Source organism: Oncorhynchus mykiss, chromosome 30, assembly GCF_013265735.2.
Source record: "Oncorhynchus mykiss isolate Arlee chromosome 30, USDA_OmykA_1.1, whole genome shotgun sequence".
NCBI classification, from domain to species: domain Eukaryota; kingdom Metazoa; phylum Chordata; class Actinopteri; order Salmoniformes; family Salmonidae; genus Oncorhynchus; species Oncorhynchus mykiss.
In genome coordinates this window covers 10,271,549-10,284,489 of record NC_050570.1, presented here as the reverse complement: position 1 = coordinate 10,284,489, position 12,941 = coordinate 10,271,549, and the positions used below count along the sequence as shown (strand labels likewise).

At 43.1% G+C, this 12,941-nt stretch overlaps 2 protein-coding genes across 3 annotated transcripts in view; one reads left to right on the top strand and one right to left on the bottom strand.

The window, feature by feature from the left end:
• LOC110521300 (harmonin) overlaps nt 1–3,118 on the bottom strand; it is a 31,686-nt gene extending 28,568 nt beyond the window's left edge. The window contains exons 1-2 of the mRNA XM_021598768.2: nt 2,971–3,118; nt 577–644 (exon numbers count right to left, since the gene is read on the bottom strand). Coding sequence (XP_021454443.2) covers nt 577–644; nt 2,971–3,006 — 104 coding nt within the window. The 5' untranslated portion in view covers nt 3,007–3,118. The remainder of the gene's footprint in view (nt 1–576; nt 645–2,970) is intronic.
• A 356-nt stretch (nt 3,119–3,474) lies between these two features.
• ccdc77 (coiled-coil domain containing 77) lies at nt 3,475–12,921 on the top strand. Of its 2 annotated transcripts, none has more exons than XM_021598760.2 (12): nt 3,475–3,599; nt 4,344–4,378; nt 4,593–4,776; nt 4,875–5,017; nt 5,116–5,212; nt 5,349–5,430; nt 6,319–6,407; nt 6,480–6,628; nt 9,728–9,998; nt 11,790–11,915; nt 12,052–12,204; nt 12,310–12,921. In XM_021598760.2, exons 2-12 carry the CDS (start codon nt 4,350–4,352, stop codon nt 12,454–12,456), a joined length of 1,470 nt encoding a protein of 489 aa, XP_021454435.1. In that variant the 5' UTR covers nt 3,475–3,599; nt 4,344–4,349; the 3' UTR covers nt 12,457–12,921. The 2 variants fall into 2 exon arrangements, with proteins under 2 accessions (XP_021454435.1, XP_021454436.1); XM_021598761.2 differs by lacking the exon at nt 3,475–3,599 and adding an exon at nt 3,642–3,762.
• Nucleotides 12,922–12,941: the final 20 nt, after the last annotated feature.

Genomic DNA, 12,941 nt, shown 5'->3' with positions numbered 1-12,941 from the left:
GGTTTGCTTGGTTGAAATAGAAGTGACAGAAAAAAGATAATCTTGATGTATCTAGTACTGGTTGAGTACACCACAAACAAATACTACTACTAACTACTAACAATGTATTTATCTAGTACTGGTTGAGTACACTACTAACAACTACTAACAATTAATGTATCTAGTACTGGTTGAGTACACTACTAACAACTACTACTAACTACTAACAATGTATTTATCTAGTACGGGCAGAGTACACTACTAACAACTACTACTAACTACTAACAATTAATGTATCTAGTACTGGCAGAGTACACTACTAACAACTACTACTAACTACTAACAATTCATTTATCTAGTACTGGCAGAGGACACTACTAACAACTACTACTAACTACTAACAATTAATTTATCTAGTACTGGCAGAGTACACTACTAACAATACACTTCCTCAAATAAAGGATCAGCAAACTGAAATCAGTTAAGGGAAGAAAATTGAAAAACTGTGGCGAAGATTGTTTGTCCTGAAAATTACTAACAAGTCAATAATTTAGCACTAAACTAATGTGAAAGTCAGACAGAGATGGTGGTACTCACTGGTGGTATATCCGCAGGACATCATACAGGTAATCCTTTTCTGCCTCATTGTCAATGAGTAGCTCCACCTAGACAACAAAGACATCTTCATCATCGTCATCGTCTTTATCACAGACAAGATAGCAGCTGCCACAGTTGGGGAAAGCTGCAGACTCTTACTGACACATCCCTCTCAGCTGTGGTCCTTTCACCATGACAGGGGACATGCACCCTAGCCCTAGGTGTGTGTGTGTGTGTGTGTGTGTGTGTGTGTGTGTGTGTGTGTGTGTGTGTGTGTGTGTGTGTGTGTGTGTGTGTGTGTGTGTGTGTGTGTGTGTGTGTGTGTGTGTGTGTGTGTGTGTGTGTGCGTGTGCGTGTGTGTGTGCGTGTGCCTGTGTATATGTTTGCTGTGTTTGTGTGCCCATAAAAGCATTAGCATCAATAGTATCTCTATTCTATTGTTGATGCTGGTGGCAGAAGGCCAGGTAGCTTTCCCTCTTTCTAGATCCCTTCTCCTTCGAAGTGGCCGGCCCTCACTAGGACTCTGGGCTGGGAGCCACTCTTATGCCACTGGACTGGGGAGAGGGAGTGAGGGAGTGAGACGGAGGGGGAGGTTGGAGGGGGGTTTGGAATAGTGAGGTGAGCAGTATAACCTTACAGTACAACCATGTGACACAAACTTCAGTCCCATTCTAAATCTTATTTTCCCTAACCCCAACCTTAACCCTAAAACCTAACCTTAACCCTAAACCTAAACATAACCCTGGCTCCTAACCAAAAAACTAAAACAAACTCTAGCTCCTAACCCTAATTCTAACCTAACCCTAAACACCCTAGAAATAGCATTTGACCTTGTGGGGACTAACAAAATGTCAAATGTTTGTTTGTTTACTATTCTTGTGGGGACTTCTGGTCCACACAAGCATAGTTAAACACGTCCACACACACACACACACCTAGATACACATTACCGGACAAAAGCACAAATATGCAAAGGTTGCTGGGTGTATGCCGGTGTGTTTATAGTGTCGTAAAGCTATCTGACTCGACATTGAGAGACAGCGTAAGCAATGTGACTATGTGCAGACTTTGGCCCCATAAACTGATGAAGCCGATCATAAAGCACCACCCACAGACCACTGGGTAGTCTAGGAACATGGACCAACACACAGCTTATGTTATAACTGAAGTTCTCTTGTGATCTCTAAACATTCAAACTCCCTTATTCTCAAACATCCAACAAAGCCCAGGGGTGAATACATCACACATTAATGTCAAATCAGCTATAATAGAGATGAAAGGGCCCACTTCAATCCAACATTAGCCTATATTCACCACTAAAAGACAAATAAAATGAGTCGTTGTTGCTCATGCCTGCCTACCTGCCTGCTCTCTCGGTGTCTAAATGCTGCTGTAAATTGTTCCTTCCTTTCTGCATGGCTGGACATCCCTGACATTGTCTAAATGATCAAAAGGGGAGCGACCCAGTAACAACCTACAACATAGCTCGGGATCCACATTACAGAGGACTGAAAACACCAAAATGTATCAAGTTCCCTTTACACAGTTTCTCTTTTGACATTATTACCCTGATAATGTAACCTGCATTTGGGAAATGAACAATTGTATGCCTACAATTAATTTGTTTATATTTCTTTAACTACGCAAGTTAGTCAAGAACAAATTTTTATTTACAATGACTGCATACCCCGGGCCAAACCCTAACCCCAACGACGCTGCCCTATGGGACTCCCAATCACGGCCGATTGTGGTACAGCCCAGGATCGAACCAGGGTCTGTAGTGACGCCTCTAGACTTCTGCATTTCCTTTAATTTCTTTGCATCATTGGTATATATGTGTTGGATCATGAATGACCAAAAAAAAAAAAAAAAAAAGAACTTTCTGCAATACAGACAATGCACAATGACTAACCAATCAAGAACGCCAACACACAGGCCATAAGTCATCATGAAATACTGTAGCCTAGCTTACCTGTACAGACTCTTCGGACAATCTAAATGTATGTTACTGTATAGCCCATACACACATACAGTGTTTAAAAGGAATATATGAAATTAAATATCCTTACATGTGAGGGAGCAACGTTGAAATCATACAGAGAATGACGTTGTTTAACACACAAACAGTCTAATTTCACAATTGAGAAATAAAGAATGAAACAATGCAATAAAAATCCAAGACAAAACATATGTTAGTCCTATACTAATTAGTTCTCAATACCTATCAAGACATATTAAATGTAAAGGCAGCTGTGTAAAAGCGTTACCCCAACAGGGTTCAGAGTACATCATACAGTGATAACAGCCAAAGAGAAATGAAACACCAATTACTTTACATAACATAAATTACTTTACTTACCACATTAGGCAAATATTTAATTATTAAATTATTACCTTGTGTCTAAATTCTCGAGCTACTTTTCGTTCCATTTTCAACAACAAAAAAACGGTGCCACCAACCGGCGTTCAATCGTCCTGTGTGCGCTACCGAAAGTGGCGCTACCGATACTGAACGCAGGGTAGTAGATGAGTGACACCAGGGGCCGTATTTAGAGAATAGCACCGGGTAACAGTTGCTCGGGCGCAGGTCTAGGATCAGCGTACACTCCCCAAATCATAATCTCAATTGATAGGGTAACGAATACAAAACTGGCCTTATATCAGTGTCTAGTCCAGGCGCAAATAATTCATAGCCTTATTCCACCACCTCTAATACTACTGTACAGTTAGGTTATTGTAACATATGATAAAGTAGTGCCTGTGGCAATTGCGTTTTAGGCTTAATTGTCTATGACAAAGAAAAAACATATTTCACTATTTCCTTATGTAAGATACCGTGAAACAGTGCAGAAGTTGGTGCAGAAGTCCAGACGGTCACACAGTGTTTCAATTCACTACATAAAACAGTAGGTGGCAGTAGAGCTTCGCTACTCGAATCACACTGCACTTTTTTTTCTGCGAAGAAAGACTTTGAAAACTTCCGGGATCTAAAGACAGTTTGAAGATTCATGAAACAGTGAAAGGTAAAGGGAAAACGAATGTCAATATTTAATACAGATTTAGAATCATTGTTGAAATACTGCCATCGGATATGCCACTTAAACATTTTGTACTGTTATCCATCTGTGTTAGCTGTCTTACGCAAGCAAATTTGACTGGCGAATGTTTTTGTGACTTGTTTGTGAAGTGAGTGCACCGTTGTTCTAGCTGGCAGCTCACTTTGATAGAACGAACTAGCAAACTATGATATTTCATAAATACAATTAATAGACACAGATCGCCACCTAGCTAGCACAAGTGGAACCAGTCAGCTACGTTATCAGTTTCAAACTCCCCGCGTCTTTTGCCACACAGGCGCTTAGCAACGACGGGTAGGAGAGCGGCCATGCACCTGATATTACTCAATTTGGGAATTACATTGTTTCGAGAGATCATGTGGGCAACTGAACACCCAGTATCATGGCACAAGTCACAACAACAGATAACTGCTATACTTTTTGTATTGAACCTTTATTTAACTAGGCAAGTAAGTTAAGAACAAATTCGTATTTACAATGTCGGTCAAACCCGGACAACGCTCGGCCAATTGTACGCTGCCCTATGGGACTCCGTATATCAGGGACCGCAGTGACGCCTCATAAAATGAAACGTAGTGCTTTAGACCGCTGCGCCACTCGGGATGCCCTATCTAAAAACCTCCGGGGCTTCCACACATATCATAACAATCATCTAACTGTGTCTCAAATTGAACAATAAATGTGTTTCAGGTCAACATGATGGAGTCACCTCCAACAAAAGACAGGTAAGTAAAGGCTACCTATTGTGTTGTTTAATTGTTTCCTCTATCAGATTACATAATTGTAGTGACCAAATCTATTGTGTCTAATCTCATTATTGAGTCTAATCTCCCTACGGCTCCTACGCTAATCTGACTAAGGAATTGTTCCTAGATTGGTTTTTATCTTTGTTAGCTTAGTGGGATAATGTCCTCCCTTCTGGGTTGTCTTCCCTTCCAGGCAGACAGACCACACCCCTGGGGTGGAGGACTCTCCCCTGCCCCCCATCACTGAGCGCCTGGCCTACCTGCGCCCCTCCAGAGAGCTGCTGGAGTTCTACAGGGGGAAGATCGCCCAGTTTGATGGAGAACACGATGATCTGATGCAGATGCTGGAGAAGTACAGAGGCACCACAGAGGACCAGGTGAACTGTGTGTGTGTGTGTGGGTGTGGGGAGTGCACGCATGCAGACAGCAACTGATGGGTGTGTGCTAATCTCCCTGTCTCTCCCTGCCCTCCCAGCACAAGCTGCAGTGGGAGGTGCGACAGCGCGAAGGGGAGATATCTGAGCTGCAGAAGGCTTTGAGTGACATGCAGGTGTACCTCTTCCAGGAGAGGGAACAGGCGCTGCGTCTGTACGCAGAGAATGACAGACTCAAGATCAGGTGAGCCCTCATTTGATTCACAATTACACTTTACAATTGCTATTGACATTTACATCTTTACATGAAAAATACAGGTTTTCTATTGTCTTTGTGTTCAGAGAGCTGGAGGACAGGAAGAAAATCCAGCACCTGTTAGCCCTGGTGGGGCCAGACACTGGGGAGATCACCTACTTCCACCGTGACCCTCCACACAAGGTCAGGATTCACAGTTCCACTTCAGGAAACTTAATTATGCTCCATTGTCTTATTTGACATTACATGACTTCGGAAAGGGATCGATATCTAGTTGGCAACTTACATGACTATTGCCTGTCTGTCTACTGTGCTGTAGGTTAGCATAGCCCAGAAGGAACTAGAGCCCAGAATTCTGGATCATCGGAAGATGGCAAAGTCAAGAACTGGATCTGCAAAAGGTTGAAGAAAATTCTCTGTTTTCATGATTTGATCATTATATTTTAGGGGTATACATATTTAGATGTATCTGTTGGTTTGAGATATTGCAGGTTTACAAGTAAAATCATTCAAGATGGCATTTGATCAGGGCCGACCCCAGGCATAAGCGACATAGGCGACCATCGGGGTCTCAACTTACTGTTGAGAGTTGGAATAGTAGAATATACAAGGTGCAATTTCAAAATGTGGTAGTGCATCAGCAACTTTTCTCTCATGTCAGTCACTGACAATCACTCAATAAGTTAATGTCAACTAAAATGTTTTAGATTGGTAAATTAGTCGAGCCAGCTATCTAAACTTATAGTAATCATGGTCGAATTACAGACCGGGCATCCAGGGCACGTGCTTAGGGGCCCTGACCTCCAGGGGGCCCCCATTTGATTTTGTTATTCACTCTCACTCAGATATAATATCAACATGGCACAATGTGTAGAATTGCAGGAAATTAGCTGTAAAACTGCACATTTTCTCTCTGACCAATGCAGAAAGTAGTAGAATACCATAACATTTGTTATAAAATAGCAAAATCTTCTCTCAGTCCCATGTGAAAAATGTGTAAGGGGGCCTCCCAACAAAATGTTGCCTAAGGCCCCAAAAGGCCAGGACTGGCCCTGCATTTGATTTTTTTTTTTATCTCATAACAATTTGCTCTACCTAAGAGTTGAAAGATCTTCCCTATGTAAGATAAACCTAAGCCTAAGGGGGGGAGCTACTAAAATCAAATTTAGTAAGTAGGATTACAGTGTGCTCTGAGCACAAATCAGTTTACGGAAATGTGGAATAATCTGTCTTGGGAGTGCAATATTCCCCTGACTGTGCCACTTAGCCTTGCTTCTGTCTGTGAGCAGAGGGAAGCCGGACATCCAGATCAGAGGGAGTGGTGAATGGAGGAAGCCCAGAGCAGTACAGAAGAGACAACCAGACCTTACTACTACAGGTAGTACGACACACACTCTCAAAAGCAACCCATTTAGCTCATTGAAAACGATTGAACTGGTGTAATGTGCAGGTGGAGGCGCTGCAGGCTCAGATGGAGGAGCAGACTCGTTTGTCCAAAGAGCAGGTGGAGTCTCTGCTGGAGGACAGGAGGATCCACGTGGAGGAGGGACAGGTCCAGCACCAGAGAGACCAGGACCGCATCACTGTACTCACTGACAAGTATGCAAACTACCTACTATACTCTACTGCACTCTTCATATCATTACTACATTTCATATTCCTCCACCCCACATACTGTACCACCAAATGATATGTAGAGAGAGCTGTCTCAACCAGAGGCCAGGACTGCATCACTACTCTCACTGTCAGAGTGGGTTCACGTCAGGGATGGACATGAGTACTCCAACTGACGTCAAAACTCTATCATCAACCAGAGATCGAATTAGGACTCGAAGACAACTTTCATTCGCTTTGATTTTAGTGTTCCATTTGTTCATGTGCATTTGCGGGGCACAAAAAAAAAAGAACCAAGCCAATTATCACGTAGTTCTTCTCCCTAAACTCCCTTTCCCCACTGTGTCTCACTCAATCAATTGTGTTCCGACCCATTCCGTTACATACACAAGCGCCCGTTAGGCGTACAGAAATACAGTGGGTTCAGAAAGTATTCCTAGCTCGACTTATTCCAATTTTTGTTGTTAAAGCCTGAATTCAAAATGGATTAAATACATTTTCTCACCCATCTACACACCATACCCCATATTGACAGTGAAAATGTTTTTTTGAAATGTTAGCAAATTTAAATGAGATATTTTTGTATTTTTAAAACATGTTTTCACTTTGTCATTATGGGTTATTTTTATTGTGTGTAGATGGGTGGAGAATGTCTCTAATCCATTTTGAATTCAGGGTGTAACACAACAAAATGTGGAATAAGTCCAGGGATATGAATAGTTTCTGAAGGCACTGTAAATGCCTATACAAACGTTTAATCACAAATAGAAAATGGACTGGTTGACTGACTGAAGGAGAGAAACGTGTTCCCACAACGAGCGCTGAAATCATTGCGTCCTGTCTTTTCTGCGTAGGCTACTTTCCGTAGTGCTACTGCCATTTAGAATTGGTTAGCCCAGGCTACAATCCCCCTGAACATAGATGGTAAAACTAGAACAAGCGTATTTTCATCAGAATCATTAAGCTTAGGCCTACTCACCAAACGGATGTTGTGGCCTTAGGCCTACTCACCAAACGGATGTTGTGGCCTTAGGCCTACTCACCAAACGGATGTTGTGGCCTTAGTCCTACTCACCAAACGGATGTTGTGGCCTTAGGCCTACTCACCAAACGGATGTTGTGGCCTTAGGCCTACTCACCAAACGGATGGTGTGGCTGTAATTCATCCCCATGCAGTGTTCAATGTGGAATTGTTCATCCATTTGTACAATTCCAAAGAACAGGCAGATTAAACTAAATTGAACGTCTGTATATTGAAAATAAGACATGTTTTGGTTTATAACCCTGAACTTTGAACTCGCCAAATTGAGTCCCGTTTTAAATTATCACTCTTTGAGAGTAACTGTTTTGACTGTTTCAATGATGTCTATAAACCCTGGCGATGATGCTATGTATTGGCCATTAAGAGGCTTTGAAGCCTCTTGGGAGAAACTTTCAGAAGGACAACCATCTCTGCAGCACTCCACCAATTAGGCCTTTATTGTAGAGTGGCCAGATGGAAGCCACTCCTCAGTAAAAGGCACATGAAAGCCCGCTTGGAGTTGCCCAAAAGGCACCTAAAGACTCTCAGACATTGAGAAACAAGATTCTCTGGTCATTTCTAAAAACCTGTTTTTGCTTTGTCATTATGGGGTATTGTGTGTCGGTTGATGAAGGGGGGAAAACGTTTTAATCAAATTTAGAATAAGGCTGTAACCTAACACAATATAGAAAAAGTCAAGGGGTCTGAGTACTTTCCAATGGCACTGAATTACATTGTTTTTTTTTATCATAAAACAGTTGTCTTTTCTGTGATAAGGGCTCAGGAAATGAGTGTCTTGTCTGCTTCAAGCAAGTGTCACTGCTGAGGTTACTGCCTTTTTGAAGTTTCTGTTCCATAATATAATGTAACTAGTTGATATTACAGTTTCAATAAATTAGTCTTAAATGGCACTTGTTTTTTTATTGAATGAATATACACTGAGTATACAAATCATTAAGAACACCTTCTCTGGGCCACCCGAGAGGCGCAGCTGTCTAAGGCACTGCATCGCAGTGCTAGAGGCGTCACTACAGACCCGGGTTCGAGTTCACAACCGGTTGTGATCGGGAGTCCCATAGGGTGGCGCACAATTGGCCCAGCGTTGTCCGGGTTAGGGGAGGGTTTGGTCGGGGGGCCTTTACTTGGCTCATCGTGCTCTATCGACTCCTTGTGGCGGGCGGGGAACCTGCAGGCTGACTTCGGTCGTCAGGTGAACAGTGTTTCCTCCGACACATTGGTGCAGTTTGCTTCCGGATTAAGCAGGCGGGTGTTAAGAAGCACGGTTTGGCAGGTCATGTTTCGGGGACGCATGACTCCACCTTCACCTCCCGAGCCCGTTGGTGAGTTGCAGGAATGAGACAAGATCGAAAAAGGGGGTCTTTCCATGACAGACCGATCAGGTGAAAGCTAGTATCCCTTATTGATGTCACTTGTTAAATCCACTTCAATCAGTGTAGATGAAAGGGAGGAGACGGGTTAAAGAAGGATTTTTAAATCTTGACAATTGAGACATGGATTGTGTTTGTGCCATTGAGGGTGAATGGGCAAGACAAAAGATCTAAGTGCCTTTTGAACTGGGTATGGTAGTAGGTGCCAGGCACCTCACATTCAACAGTTTCCTGTGTGTATCAAGAATGGTCCACCACTCAAAGGACATCCAGCCAACTTGACACAACTGTGGGAAGCATTGGAGTCAACATGGGCCAGCACCCCTGTGGAAGGCTGTTGACAGCTTGTAGAGTCCTGCCCCAACACATTCATGCTGAAGAGGGGGTGCAACATAATATTAGGAATGTGTTATTTATGTTTGGCATACTCACTGTATATGGGGCGATTTGGATTTGTTATCCTGTAATGGTTATGTTAAATTAGGCGTTGTTGGGATATAGATAAATGTGCATGTTTTTTTTCCAATGCGGGCCTGAGTAAAAATCGTTGGAGTACTCCCAACAGTCAAAAAAAATGTAAAATGCCTATCCTAGTTCACATACCCCTATCCTGAATACATGTTCTCTCCCTTCCTCTCTGTTCCACTCCTTGTCCCTCTCTACTCTTCCTCCCAGGCTGGACCGGACCCAGAACCTGCTGTACGAGAGCACCAGGGACTTCCTACAGCTGAAGTTTGAGACGCGGGCCCACGAGAAGGGCTGGATGGTGGAGAAGGACCGGCTGCTGCGAGAGCTGGACTCAACCCAGGACCGTCTGAGGAAAGCCAGTGATGGTCATGGGAGGGAGCAGCCGGGACCAGGATCCAGAGGACACGGCAGCAGCATGGCCCTGCTTCTAACCCAGCCCCAGCCTGACACACAGCACGTCCACAGGGAAGAGCTCAGGGTGGGTAGTGGTACACATGCTTCAGATCAGAGGTCTTACATCATTGGGATCATGTCCCATCCAACACCTCAAATAAAGGAGTCTCTTTTACGTTTTTTTATTTTACATTAACAAGTGGTGTTAAAAGCGTTGTTGTGCCTAGGGCTGTTACGGTGACCATATTTCCGACATATTTATGACCGCAGTCAAATTCCACATGACTGTTGAGTCACGGTAACTAGGCTTCTCCAAAACGGTGCTCTGATGCCGCTGATGGTCGTTAGTAGCACTCAAACTTGCTAATGGCCAGGTACTCGGGGCTCTATTGTCTCTCTAATCACTCTGAAATCAATGCAAATGCAGTCGAAAATCACTACACGAGTTTGAGCGGAATAGGATCACCTGTTGCCCACCGAGTGCCAGCTCCTCGTAGCTGGTTGATGCATGGAATGAAATAAGTGTTATTGTATGCCCATGTTGCACAACATTTCTATATGCTATGCAATTGTGTGAGAAAACAGAGTTTTGATGGCCTCTATTAAAAAGAGGAGGATCCCATTAGCTTTCTATAGGCTGGGCCTACTATATTTATTTCTCAACATTCCTAATATTAAGCACATTGCGTCGCTTTACAACCGGAGTACCCTACCTACCTGGCTGGCATGAAAATGAACCGCTCGAAAAGCTCCCTTCAATCGGATGACGATAATAGCCCATTCTATATCAAAACTAATGTCACACACATGATTTAGTATATGTAAAGACAACATTACATTTAGAATAGTCTGACGGGTGAGAATATTATCACTTGTTAATGATGCCCAATGTGTGCAGTCAAAGGCAAGAAACAGAGCATGCATTTTGTGACTTTTTCATATCATAGTCGCCTGCATCATGAAGCCTAGCCCATGGGCCTATATGTTTTGCTAAGTTTTGTATCACAACTAAAATAACCTAGCCTATAGGCCCAAGACCCCTGGAACAGGATTGGGGAGCCCAGAGCCTAGTGTAACAAGACTCCTGGAACAGGGTTGAAGAGCCCATAGCCTACAGAGCCTCTGAGTCACCATCAAATTCTTGGTTACCTCCCTAACCAAGGTCCTTCTCCTCCAATTTCTCAGTTTGGCCAGGCATCCAGAGCTAGGAAGAGTCTTGGTGGTTTCAAACTTCTTCCATTTAAGAATGATGGAGGCCAATGTGTTCTTGGGGACCTTCAATGCTGTAGCAATGTTTTGGTACCCTTCCCCAGATCTTTGCCTCAACACAATCCTGTCTCAGGGTTCTAAGGACAATTCCTTCTACCTTATGGCTTGGCGTTTGAACTGACATGCACTGTCAACTATGCGACCTTATATAGACAGGTGTGTGCCTTTCCAAATCATGTCCAATCAATTGAATTTACCACAGATGGACTCTAATCAAGTTGTAGAAACATCTCAAGGATGATCAATGGAAACAGGATGCAGCTGATCTCAATTTCGAGTCTCATAGCAAAGGGTCTGAATACTTATGTAAAGGTATTTGTTTTTTTATTTGTAATACATTTGCAAAAATGTATCACCTGTGTTCGCTTTGTTATTATGAGGTAGAGTGATATATTTTATTTAATCTATTTTAGAATAAGGCTGTAACGTAACAAAATGTGGGAAAATGGAAGGGGTCTAGATACTTTTCGAATGCACTGTGTATATACAGTGCCTTTGGAAATTATTAAGACCTCTTGACTTTTTCCACATTTTGTTATGTTACAGCCTTATTCTAAAATGGATTTCCTGTGGTGTTGTTGTGTCCTGCTATTTCCTGTGGCCCCAGACAATGCAGGAAGAGCTGAAGCAGGCCCACCGCCTGGCTGAGATGTACAGGGAGCAGTGTGTTACCCTGGAGACAGACCTGGCTCAGATCAGAGAGGAGGGGGACATGGGCAGGGAGATTTTCAAGGTGTGTGGCCACGAATCCTTACATGATATGAATAATTCTGACTACACCATGTATATTTTGCTAAATTATTGTTTGTGTTATACATGGTGGCGTGTGCGTGTTTACTCCACTGTGTTTTGCTCACCTTTGTGTGTAGGATCGGTCGGACAAGATGGCGAAGCGTCTTCAGATGACGACCCAGCGGTACGAGGCCCTGGAGAAGAGGAGGGCCATGGAGGTGGAGGGCTTCAAGACCGACATCAAACACCTCCGACAAAAACTCAAAGATGTGGAGAAACAGCTTTTCAAGGTACGTAGGAGGTGAATGTCGTGTACCGAGGTGTGTTAGAAGCTAAGTAAACATACAACAGCTATGTGCAGGCTCATGTGTGGGTGTGGTACCTGTGTGTTTCAGGTCACCCTGAACGTGGGCCCGAATCAGGACCTGGCCATCCTACACGAAGTGCGTCAGACCAACGCTCGGACCAGGAAGGTCCAGGGGGAGCTGAAGACCCTGAAGGCCAAGATCTACGGCCTGGAGAACGACCTCCGATACAGCTGAGATTTTTTTAAAGCCCACTGGGGACCAGGGTACTGTTCAGTTGCCCACGCAACAGGAAATGTTTTGAAACTGAATAATTTTGCATTGTTGTTGGACAATTTAACTTAGGACTCCCTACTCATCATGATCCTGTATTCCCCCTTTGACATACTAAGTTATATATATTTTTTTGTTGACACCTGATGATATGAGATGCAGCACATGTGCTATCTAAAATGTCTCATGATTTAGAACTTTTTTTGTTTGTTTAGGTTTTAGGCCAAGGAGACCTGGGTGTGTATGACATTACATTTTCTATTACATTGATACAGTAATTAAATACAAACAGAACAAGATGAACAATGTGCACATAAAAGTTCATTTTAGACAAACAGGTTTTCCGCTACTGATGTATCTATTGTGTGTTGCTATGAAAGACCGAGTGGGTGTTTCATTTTGATCAATAAAGATGTATTTTATGATTAATTGTAATAACTAGATTGACA